The sequence below is a fragment of the Lytechinus pictus genome, chromosome 5 (genome assembly GCF_037042905.1).
Source record: "Lytechinus pictus isolate F3 Inbred chromosome 5, Lp3.0, whole genome shotgun sequence".
NCBI classification, from domain to species: Eukaryota; Metazoa; Echinodermata; class Echinoidea; order Temnopleuroida; family Toxopneustidae; genus Lytechinus; species Lytechinus pictus.
Window position 1 is genome coordinate 13,372,574 of NC_087249.1, and position 12,415 is coordinate 13,384,988.

Sequence of the window (12,415 nt, forward strand, 5' to 3'; positions counted from 1 at the left end):
TGCCATTAGCAAGTGCCTTTTTTCTTATAGGTGCCCTTTCTCATATCAGTGTCCCTTTTTACCCAAGAAATGTGTCCCTCACGGACGTGTTCTGTGCCCCTTTTATTCTAAGAAGGACCCGTTTATCGAGTGCCCTTTGAAACAAGAAAAAAATATTCTCATTTTTAGATGTTACTACTTATGAAGGAGTAATCCTACATGCCTTAAGTTTCATGAGTCACGTGAGTGGGGTAGATAGACAGTGGCGTACAGATGGGAGGCTAAGGAAGCTCTAGCCCCCCCCCCCCCCCCCCCCAAAAAAAAAAAAAAAAAAAAAAAAAAAAAAAAAGTGAAATGTGATATTATTTTCTGAATATTATGCAAAAATTTATCACAATGGATTTTTGTTTTAAAAATGTCAAAATTTTTGCTCGCTCGCTTTGCTTCCTCGCAGCTTCTTATCAATTTTTGGCACATTACTCCACTGTAGATAAGTTTTTTTTTCTTTGTTTCAGATACTGCCCTTTTTTAAAGAAAAGGTGCCCTTTTCCCTGTCCCCCCACCCACTTTCAAATTCGCTCCGTTACCCCTGCTCCCAAGGAATATTTCCGCTCATTCTCATTATTCATATATTTATCAACCTTTTATTGATTTTTCTTTTCTTCTCTTTTTTATTAATCCAACTAATTTTTAGCGTTTCATTCTCGTCTCCATCTCCACTTGAGGGACTTTCACATTGGAAGACTAGGGATAACACTAATAGGTATATTGCCAATTCGTCTATTGCCAACTTGTCCACTCACCACATGGTCTACTTTCATTTAGTCTAATGCCATTCCATCCATCGACATTTTGTCTAACAACCATTTGGTCAAATTATCACTTTGTCTAATCACCGTTTCATCTATGACCATTTCTTATAACCAGTTGGTCGAATATCCATTTCACTTTCATTTATTTTGCATTTAGTCCAGTTAGACCGTATGGCATATGGACTAAATGGCTATTGGACCAACTGGTTATTAAACAAAACGGTGAGTGGACAAATTGGCAATTAAACCAAGTGGATAGTGGACAAACTGATGGTAGACCAAATGATGGTAGATGAGTTGGCAATTGGAAGATTTGGTATTAAACGAATTGGAAATAAACTCATTCATACATACACTCCTGTCGATACACAAACTTAATGGACACAAAGTGAGTATTCTCTTCAGTTTAATTTATTCATGCGAGCTTTCAACTATGCTGGCCTTCCTCAGGCCTACAAACATATCAAACATCAATAACAATTTTAGTAGAAAATATATATACACAAATGTAAATCAACTCATTTTCCTATTACAATCTATAAACTTCAAAATATGATAAAAGTCCAAGTGTTCATTATGGATAAATAAATGCTTTAATTACAATTTCAGACAGATTAATGTATTTTTCACAATGCACATGTATGTCACTTATATATATATACACATATATACAGGTGTTTCATCAACATTTGTCATTTAACAAGCAGTCATGTTTGAACATTATTGGCTGACAAAATGGTCTTAATATGCTATCGAGCACTGGTTTCGGGGGGGGGGGCTGGCTTGGGGGCTTCTTCTACCCCTCCTTTTTCTGGGCTCATAGTCTTGAAAACAAGCTGCTGCTAAAATATTTGCTGATATGAACAGTGTCAAATACATGGAACAGTTCATGTCATATGTTGGGTATGTAAGCTTAAGTTACATTTTGGACCCCTAAAATTCTACAGCGCTCAGGCTCGTCAGGGTAAATAACTTGGATTGTACAATTTTTGTCTCCTTTGGCACCACATAGCCTACCTTTTTTTTTTTTAAGTTTTATTTTAGTCTGAAGTTCAATGACAATAATTTGTAAGCTCATGTACTGTGCAAGGCACTATAGTAATATACCATCCCTGGCCCCGCAAGGACACTACAAACCATAAAATTCTGGGTTGCATGGGCCAGAAACAAAATTATACTGTGGTGGCCGGAGTGAATAAAATTAGTACCGTCTGTGCATAATTCATAAGTACAGTCCAAGGATACAACACAGGTCATGTGAACTGATATTGCACAATTATATGTAGTATGCTGTTATCAAATGTGACATACAGTTGTGCTCAAAAGTTAGTGAACCCCATATCACAAAATGCACTCCTTCATGCCGAGTGTTGAATATAGACTACAATGTTCGGCGAGCCGCAAGAAACAAAGTTTTTTAATGTAATATTTTATCACCTGACTTCACAAATAAATATCTAAAAAATAGCAGAATTTGAACACTTTGAATATGTTCATCTTCTGGTGGGGTTCACTAACTTTTGAGCACCACTGTATGTGTCTACAAAATGTCAACTGAAATGAAAGTTCATTTGCAGAGATCATTCTTACCACATCAAACTAAGATGGATTCTCAATTGCAGGATCAGAATACATGCCTCCACCATTAGTAGACGAAGAAAGTAATTTATTTTTCCATTTGAATCACTTCATTGTTAGAAAGCAAGAATTCATAATAATAGACCGATTTTTTTGGTTTTACTCAGAGAATTCCAATTTTTTTCACTAAGACCAAGTTGCTATTTGGATTGATGGTTTCTAATTGAAAAGCATGTGTTTAACTTGAAGAAGTTTATAGAATACAACCAGAAGCACTTGCAAAATGTTAGTAAGAGGTTTCAATAAGCTAACTCTCATTTTAAAGCGAGAAAAGATAATTTGTGAAATATATTTAAATTAAAAAAAAAAAGGAGATATTGATGTTGCTGATATCTTAGGAGGTTCATCAAAATGACTTAAGCCCGGAGCACATAACACGATCCGACTATGACGCGATTTATTAACAACTTGCGTTGTAACATTTAATACGAAAGTTCCAAGAAGTAAAATAATTTCATTTGAAGTTCAGCATTAATGCTAGGAATACTAAAGTCAGACTTCTGCTTCGCTGCAAGCCAACCTTAAGTCATTACATCATTGTCATTGGAATTCAGTTGCTTTTATTAATTTCCACAGCATCCTGTTCAATCACGTTTGAAGTAGAAAGCGTTTCCTTGTGCCCTAAGTTCCTCTTCATATTGGGCATACTCCTGATCTAAGAGCTGACGAAGAGCTGCTCTTCGCACCTGCAAGATGGGAGACAAAGATGCTACCAATGTAATGACACAATTTTGTTATATACATTTGTACAGTATTTATGCTAGACAGCAGCCTCACTCGCTTTATCTTGAACTTGAAAATGTATTGATTTAAAATCACATGGCAGCCCAAAGCTGAATTGGGTGGAAATTACATCACATAACAAAATACGACAAATAATTATCATTCATTGAATCATGACCAAAGAATGATAATAAGATGAAAAAGAAAAAGAGAAAATCAGGAAAATGACAGGAGGGGGAAACGGTTAATAATTTACTGGAGATGTAGGGTGTAGCAACAGGTGAATAGATTAGGGATATAATGGAAAGTGAAATATAAAAAAGGCATACAGTATATATATCAATCATATATGGTATGCAAATCTAAATCTTTGTGCAATTTTTAATGGATTTTTTTGTTTGAAATTCAAAATCGTATTAATGAAACAGTTTTATAATTCAGATTTATCAGTAAATCTGTAAGTTATTACGATGAGCCACAGAATCTCTGACCTTGTCAACCATGACCCATTTAAATCAGAGCACTACACTCCCAAATGACACACATGAGCCAAATTTGAATTTGATCAAACAGTTCTATAGTAACTGAGTCAAAAGAAGCCATATTCCAAAACAATTAACCTTTTAAACCAAAATATAGTCCGAGATTCCCTACTCCACTGCAAGAGCCAAGTTTGAAGGAAATACAGTACTTCATTTATACATGTAGCTCAAGAGCATGTTATTATTCATGTATTGACTTTAACGTGACCTTTATTCCATAAGACCTGCTTTCACTTGTAATTCCAAAGACATCTTAATTTACTCCTTATATTCAGTTCCTTAGACCCCCATCAGGGTTTGTGAGGCACACACCAGTCTAAATAATTATGTTCATTCTAAAAATGATTTTGAGCCAATTTACCGAAATTAGGGTTTTCCCAGCAATTGTAATCTCGCTTTTTACAGCAGCTTTCTCACTTCTCAACCTTCTATGTGCACTTGCTTCTTCCAGCTTTTCGGTCCATTCAGCTTTCTGGTTGATAAGAAGTTCACTGTCATTGAAAGGAAGAGAAAAGTACAGTGCATTAGAAATATAGAAAACATATCACATAGTTACCGTACCATGTTGAAATCTAACACTTTGTAAATCCAGAATGAAAGGACAATTGGTTGTATAAGGCCTTTTGCTGAAGAGTTATACATGGGGTAAAGTATAAAGTTGTGCTAATTTAAATTTATTTTTTTGAGGGGGGTGGTGAGCAATAATGCTTAAAGACCCGGACCAGGCCCAAAAGCAATCAAAAGCTTTTAGCCTACTTAACACAGCAATGAAGCTTTATGCATTTCTGCTGCTTTATCAATACCAGCTGAGTATTTTGCTTTAGAATACCTCATATTTTCAGGCTTTGAAAATAGGTTTTCTTGTGTATAGTCAGCCCCTCAAAACCATTGTGTCTAACTCAAATCCACCTGGATTCGTGCCTGCCTGATAAAAGTGATAATTATTTTAAGAAAATTTAGATCAAGTTGCTTGAGATTTTCCAGTATTACTAAGGTGATCACAGAGCTAACAGCATTCAAAGTAGAACTACAAGAGTGCTTTTATTTCTTGCATGATTTCTGATAAATAAAGAATTTAATAGTTTTGAACTTACTTCTTCACCACACCTTCTCTTGCAGCCATAAGCTCATCATACTGTGAAAAAAAAAAGAGTAGTCCATTTCACTACTAGTACTAGCAAGAAAAATATGAAGGTTTAACAATGCAAAATCATCATGAAAAGTAGACTTTACTGATTTAAAACCCATTCTTCATGCATTATAAATTCACTGCCAATTAAAAAACCTCGCATTGCAATCACAAGTGTCACCACAGCCCTGCATGACTGTGATTGCGATGGTTTTGAATCAGAAGTGAATTTATAACAGTAAAACATAAAGAAAATTTGACATGATTTACCCTGAACAAGAATGATATGAACTCGTTGCTTTATTTACTTTTAAACAAAAAAAACACCTTTTTTTAATCAATTACTTTTTTTGCAGCAGAGGGATTATTGTCAGCAAACATGTGATACATTCACAGATTTCAGCTGTCTTAACGTTAAGTCAGGACATGGGAATACATACATACATGTAGGGTGATTTCAAGAACAGTGTTCGGTGTTGAGAGTGAAAAGGCTGCTGAACCGAACTCCAACACCAAGCTGGGTTCAGAGGAGCGATACCAAAAGCGTTATCGATAGCCAGTGATGTCACACCTCTGCGCTACACTGCTGATCATCTCAAATTTACGCGAGAAATTCTTGATGGCGAAAGTGAAATCGGGGAGAAATTGCAATAAAATTTCATAGTATGATGGTGGTCCCCAAGTCTGCACACCTAACGATTTGAGTTAAGATTTAACATGAATTTCTTTTTATTTCACAAAATCTTTCAGTTGATAATGCTCCTTACATCATTATGAGTTAGTGTGCCAAATATCTCATAAAAATTTGAAAGAAATATATGATTTTCTTGGAAAAAACCTCGGGCAGTCAATTTCAGATTGAATAAAAAAATTGAGCCCTACATGTATGTCTGCGCACCCATTCACTTTGCACAAGATTCAGGGATTTTTATGAGAAAGGCTGCATTTTGAGGCTGTCAAAAGAAATGCCCCAAAATCATTCATTTTTCACCACTTTGAATCAGATTTTTTAATGAATATCTGTCTATAGATGTATTGCATGTGTAAAGTTTGTGTTTGTTGCATATCTTCTTTTACTATAGAATCGCGCAGATACACGTGTGCGCAGACAAGGGGGATTTTAATCGCCACTGGCGTACCTAGGATTTTCCAGAAGGGGGGCAAATTTTTGGAGAATATTTCGTCAGTGAAAAAATTTGACAAGCAAAAAAAAAAGAAAGAAAAGGTCTTCAACCAAAAAAAAGGATTTCTTACCAGAAAAAAAATTGACTAGCACAAAAAAAAACAGGTCTTCAATTTGGTTTCTCAAAAGGGGGGGGGGCACGTCCTCTGTATCAGTTGTGACTTGTCAGGGGGGGCAGGGATAGGTCCCCTGCATCAGGTACGCTAGTGGGGACTGCGCAGACTTGGGGGAACTTGCCATACAGAATGCAAAGGTTAAAATCACTGCCAGAATCAGAAAGCGTAAATATTATTTTTCATTGAAATGTATAGAACTCTAATGATTTGCGCTCATCTTAACTGTAAAAGATAAATTTACGGAAACTACGGGAATGTTGCATCGTGTTCGCGAGCTGCAGTTCAACACCAACAGGTCAGTAGTCAGTACCCGTTTCAAGTTCAGTGTTGGTGTTGGCAACACCAACACTGAACTTGAAACAGGTTATCACCCAAAATTGGAGGAGAATATGAACCCATGTTTAAGGCCAGTATCTAATAATTGGGGCCATGTTTAGGGATTTTCCAGCTTAAAACCATAGCGCCTACCCCATGATGTTTAACTTTACTTTAGGGATTTCTTCCATTTCAGCGGCACATCCCCGCCCTTTCTTTGACTAGGGTGTCTGAAGCCACACTGAAAAGTGTCAGCATAAAACAGGCTAATTTAGGGGAAAATATGGCACATTTTTTCGGGGAAGTTCAGGCTACTAGAAAAATGTGATCTGAATTGATTATTAACTTGTGTTTGGCATGTATGGAAAGAGAAAATTCAGGGGCTTCTTTTGACAGTAAGGACAAGTTTATATGATCATTTTAAATAAGGATTTAGAGATAAATTGCAAACCCTTATTTTTGTGTGTGTTGAGATTGCCATTTCTCCATGCGTTTTCTATGGGAAAATGAAATTTCTGTTTTGCACAATTTTTGTCACTTTGTCGCAATTTTTCATTGTGATCTGGTTTCCAAATCTTTATAAAAATCATACCATCAGATAGAGCATAAAAAATCCTATTGGACTCTTTATGGACAAGTTTTTGGCATTAATAATAAATTTATAACAGCTCTCGGAAGCTAAAAATTTGGATTTGTGTATGTCCATTTCTTAACTACACAGTCTATGGCAGAGAAATGCTGAAAATTTACCTAATTTCATTCTTCTTTTTTGCAGCCAATAATTGGATTTTTTTCATGTATGTCTGCGCACCCATTCACTTTGCACAAGATTCAGGGATTTTTATGAGAAAGGCTGCATTTTGAGGCTGTCAAAAGAAATGCCCCAAAATCATTCATTTTTCACCACTTTGAATCAGATTTTTTAATGAATATCTGTCTATAGATGTATTGCATGTGTAAAGTTTGTGTTTGTTGCATATCTTCTTTTACTATAGAATCGCGCAGATACACGTGTGCGCAGACAAGGGGGATTTTAATCGCCACTGGCGTACCTAGGATTTTCCAGAAGGGGGGCAAATTTTTGGAGAATATTTCGTCAGTGAAAAAATTTGACAAGCAAAAAAAAAAGAAAGAAAAGGTCTTCAACCAAAAAAAAAGGATTTCTTACCAGAAAAAAAATTGACTAGCACAAAAAAAAACAGGTCTTCAATTTGGTTTCTCAAAAGGGGGGGGGGGGGGCACGTCCTCTGTATCAGTTGTGACTTGTCAGGGGGGGCAGGGATAGGTCCCCTGCATCAGGTACGCTAGTGGGGACTGCGCAGACTTGGGGGAACTTGCCATACAGAATGCAAAGGTTAAAATCACTGCCAGAATCAGAAAGCGTAAATATTATTTTTCATTGAAATGTATAGAACTCTAATGATTTGCGCTCATCTTAACTGTAAAAGATAAATTTACGGAAACTACGGGAATGTTGCATCGTGTTCGCGAGCTGCAGTTCAACACCAACAGGTCAGTAGTCAGTACCCGTTTCAAGTTCAGTGTTGGTGTTGGCAACACCAACACTGAACTTGAAACAGGTTATCACCCAAAATTGGAGGAGAATATGAACCCATGTTTAAGGCCAGTATCTAATAATTGGGGCCATGTTTAGGGATTTTCCAGCTTAAAACCATAGCGCCTACCCCATGATGTTTAACTTTACTTTAGGGATTTCTTCCATTTCAGCGGCACATCCCCGCCCTTTCTTTGAGTCTGACGTGAGTACCGGGTACCCCCCTCCCCCCCCCCCCCCCCCCCCGGATCCCAACACGAGCATCATTTCAATTATGGTGTTGACACTGGTGTTGGTGTTGTCACAACATCAACAACAGATTTCAACACCGTACCGGTACTTGAATTTAAAATCACCCATATTTGATACTACCGCTGCGATTCTTGAACGCATCCAAGCCCTGGCCGCGAGATCCGCCGCCAGGCTCCGGGGCGTGGGGAGAGTCAACCCGCCGCCAAAGTAACGGAACTCGGTACCGTATGCATACCGTACGTATGTTGTCGATTCTTACCTTTATCCGTTCTTTCTGTCGATGCAGAGCTCTCTGTAAACTTTTGTTCTCAATGTTATTTTCGAATCTGTAAGAAGTGGCTTCACTCATTTTGCTGAATGGTCACTAAATTTATAGCTGACACTTCTCTCAATGTTTTTTGTCACCTCAGCTATACGCTAGCCCTCATATTCATAACCGGCACCGGAAATGTAACTCGCTTGTTGTTGTTATGGCGACATCGGCTGAATTTTTTTTTCGTACGCGTTAACTCAAATATATTCATTAGCGCAGATCCAACAACGGACTCAGTAGAGTGCCCGCTCATCTATGAATATTCATCAGGTGGGTGTTTCAACACTGTTAAAAAATGCCCAGTGTGTATCTACAGAAAGTATATTGAATTTTAATTCCATGGAGCTCCATTGTAGTAAACTTTTATAACTATCTCAATTAATGCTTAGCCTTTGGAAATGTTCTTTAATTGTCAAAAATACATTTGTTAGAATGTAAGGTCATTATGGTTCAGGATATAATCTTGCTTGATTTTTCACCATGTATGTCAGAGACATCAATTTATTTTTCATTTAGAAGTAAAGGAAACACTTTGCCCCTGTAGTCGAGTCGAGGGTCGAGATCCCTCGATTCCAAGACCTTCATGACCGTAGCCAGGTGGGACAGGGCCGGGTCCAGGGTTCTGCGGAAACCCACCCTTGCCATCAGCAAAAAAAAGGAAAATGGAAGGAGATAAGGAGGAAATGAATTAAAAAGATACGAAAAGTGAAAGAAACTATATAAGCTATAGGGCTTAAAATATATCCCCCTTTTTTTGTAAATTTGAACCAATAAAACTTCCTCTTCGATCATAATGGACTAATTATGTTAAACAGTAAAATGATTATGATCAATTCGATCTTCACACTTGCACTAATTTGTTTATTGAGATACACAACTCGTTCCTTATTTAAAAGCGTGCTTAAAGTGTCCTGTTTTCAGATTGGAATGTAATCACTTTTTAGCGCTCGCTTTGCGCTTGCATCAATTCTTTAGCAAGACACCCATCCTTTACATGATTCAAAAAGTGGATAGAATGTCCCGTTTTAGTTCTTAACCTCAAAAAGCTCGCGCTTCGGATTTACAATAAATAATTGGATGTAGCCCTATATCTTCTCACTTATTAAAAAAAACTTCCATAAACTGTCAATTATTTTCAAATCGAAATATCAAAAGTTGTTCTTTTAGATACCCATGCATCTTGATTATCTGATCATTGGTACAAAAAACTGCTTAGAATATCAAGCTTTCCGGTCAAAATATAAAGAAATTCTAGGGCTTTGCCCTCGCATTACTTTGTTTGATGAGATATGTATATCCTCCTCATGAGTCTAGTATTATATAAACAGGTATACCTTTTTTTTTCCTGTTTTCAGGTCATTATATATTACAAATTGCATCTCGCTCGCACCAATTGTTAATTCAGATAACATCCTGATCACTGATACAAAAAGTGCTTAGAATTCCAATTTTCAGGGGGGCGTTTCATGAAAGGACTTGTCGGACGTTTTATCCGACAAGTCCCATTTTATCCGACAGTTACCATAGGAACAGTGCCTCTCAGCCAATCAAAATCATGGAAAAATGTCAGATCTGACAACTTGTCGGATGAAAATATTGATGAAACGCTCCCCAGGTCAGTACATCAACATTTTCAGCTCGCGCGCATCTGCCCCGCCCCCATATTGGCGAAAACTGCATGGATCAGCCCCGGGAATTATCATCATCATCCGTTTAAGTACAGTCCACCAGGTTGGTGTATCATCGTACTTGTAGAAAAAAAAAAGAAGAAAAAAAAAAAAAAAAAAAAAAAAAAAAAAATATATGCGCAGTCTTAGCGCAATTGAATTTTCTGCACCTCAGCCTTGAAGCTGGCTACTGAAGTGCAGTTAACTGTAATGGCAGGGAGAATATTCCACAGTCTAATGGCATCAGGAATAAAAGTTTTCTGATAAGTAACAGTGCGAGCATGTGGGACGTGTAACCTCATCTGATGACCACGAAGCGAAGTGGAAGTAGCAGCCTGGTTGAATTAACGGAACAGTATACGTGGATGGGTTTACCCTTTATAATTCGGAACCCCCTATGCATGGCTGCACGTCGGGCCTGACCTTAGAGTTGTCACACCAATACCCCTATGTCAGGAACATAAACTTAGAAAGGACTGGAACAATGAAGAATTAATTATCCTAGTAATGGTAAGCGCTTTGGACATATAATGGTAAAAGTGCAACTATGAATGATAATACCGTATAGTAATGATAATGATGATGATGGTGATGCATGGTGATGATGATGATGATGATGATGATGACGATGATGATGGTGATGATGATGATGATGATGATAATTATAATAATGATAATACAAATGATGATGATGATGATGATGATAACAATAACAATAATGATAATGACGGTGATGTTGATGATGATGATGATAAAAAAATATTGCCGAAGGTTTTAAAAATTCCATCAAAGAATGAAAAAGTTATTAGAATTTTGATTATTTGATTTGTGACGTCTTAAACGAGCAGCTACCCCATATACCGGTATGTTATGTAATAGATGCATAAATTTATAATTTTCAAATGGTTCGTGATGACTTATTTCTGTTTTCTTTTTTTAGGAGCGGGTGCGAAATGGTTTGTCTATTGATATACGGTACAGTAAAAACCATTTTCAATTTCTGAGAAAATAAAATTTCATTGATTTTTTACCACGACATGTAGGAAAGCTGCTCGCATTCTCTAATGGAATTTTCTCAAACCTTCGGCGATACTTTTTATTAGTTTTTTTCTGCTATCTTCACAATAAACTTTTTTTCAGGGTGAACTTCCCCTTTAAATAAGTGATGAACTTGATATTGTTGATGTACAAATGCCAGGTGTGACTTTTTTTTACACTATATAGGGAGAAAACTTAAGTCGGAAGCGCATCTTAATTTATCTCAACTAATCTTGAATTAAGGACATTCCACAGTTAAAATGAAACCCATGTCATTTTCACAATATTTTGAGCAGAGTTACCAGCACCTAAATATTCCAAATATTAACATGGGTTCATGTGTTTGATTTTTTTTCTATCGAACTTTGAAGGTCATCCATTTGAAAGGTCTCGAGAAATATACGCAATAAAAATAATGTTGCTTTTTTAGACCCCATATCACAACATTGAGTTTAATACCTCTATTAAGACTATTATCTTTATTTATACCTCAAAATCCATCTATTCACAAAATTTTGCATTATATGAATCCAAGCAATCATATTGCAATTCGTTTGCTGTTTAAAGAGTCGCAGCACCTTTGATTTTGAAAACAAGGTGTGAAAGACGACAAACTAAACATCGACATTTATCTAACAAAATAAGAATTACAATTAAATGCTGCACTTTATTCAAAACCATAGTATATATCATGTATATTGTATTTACAAAATTCTGCATGGTTGTAGACACTGCGGATCCAGGGGGTACAGCAGGCCCGTGCCCCCCCCCCCCCCCCTTGAAAGTGAAGACCGTTAATTTTTTAGTGTCAAATTTGTTCGTGGTCGAAATGTTCTTATCACTTTTTGACGAAAACCTTTTTTTTTTTTTTTTTTTGCTTGTCAAATTTTCCTCGGGGAAAATGTGACCCACCCCATTTGGAAAATCCTGGATCCGGCCGCCCCTGGTCGTTGCAGAGAAAGGTTTATACTTAAAGGTCAAGTCCACCCCAGTAAAATGTTGATTTGAATCAATACAGAAAACCATAAAAGGATAACGTTGAAAATTTCATCAAAATCGGATGTAAAATAAGAAATTTATGCCATTTTAAAGTTTCGCTTATTTTTCACAAAATAGTTATGTGCACAAGTCAGTGAAATGCAAATGAGAGAAT

General features: G+C 36.7%; 1 protein-coding gene across 1 annotated transcript; it reads right to left on the reverse strand.

Moving 5' to 3' along the window:
- Positions 1–1,184: 1,184 nt before the first annotated feature.
- Positions 1,185–8,725, reverse strand: LOC129262399 (cilia- and flagella-associated protein 141-like). The gene is made up of 4 exons (XM_054900513.2): positions 8,504–8,725; positions 4,789–4,829; positions 4,056–4,185; positions 1,185–3,115 (listed from the first exon to the last, which is right to left on the reverse strand). Exons 1-4 carry the CDS (start codon positions 8,591–8,593, stop codon positions 3,014–3,016), a joined length of 363 nt encoding a protein of 120 aa, XP_054756488.1. The 5' UTR covers positions 8,594–8,725; the 3' UTR covers positions 1,185–3,013.
- Positions 8,726–12,415: the final 3,690 nt, after the last annotated feature.

Bases quoted from the DNA above. Each gene is read 5' to 3' on its own strand.
- LOC129262399 (XM_054900513.2), bottom strand. From the start codon at position 8,593: ATGAGTGAAGCCACTTCTTACAGATTCGAAAATAACATTGAGAACAAA. The intron at 4,830-8,503 runs GTAAGAATCGAC...TTTTTTTCACAG, and splicing joins GACAGAAAGAACGGATAAAG to TATGATGAGCTTATGGCTGC. The intron at 3,116-4,055 runs GTAAATTGGCTC...CCCATCTTGCAG, and splicing joins CTGGGAAAACCCTAATTTCG to GTGCGAAGAGCAGCTCTTCG.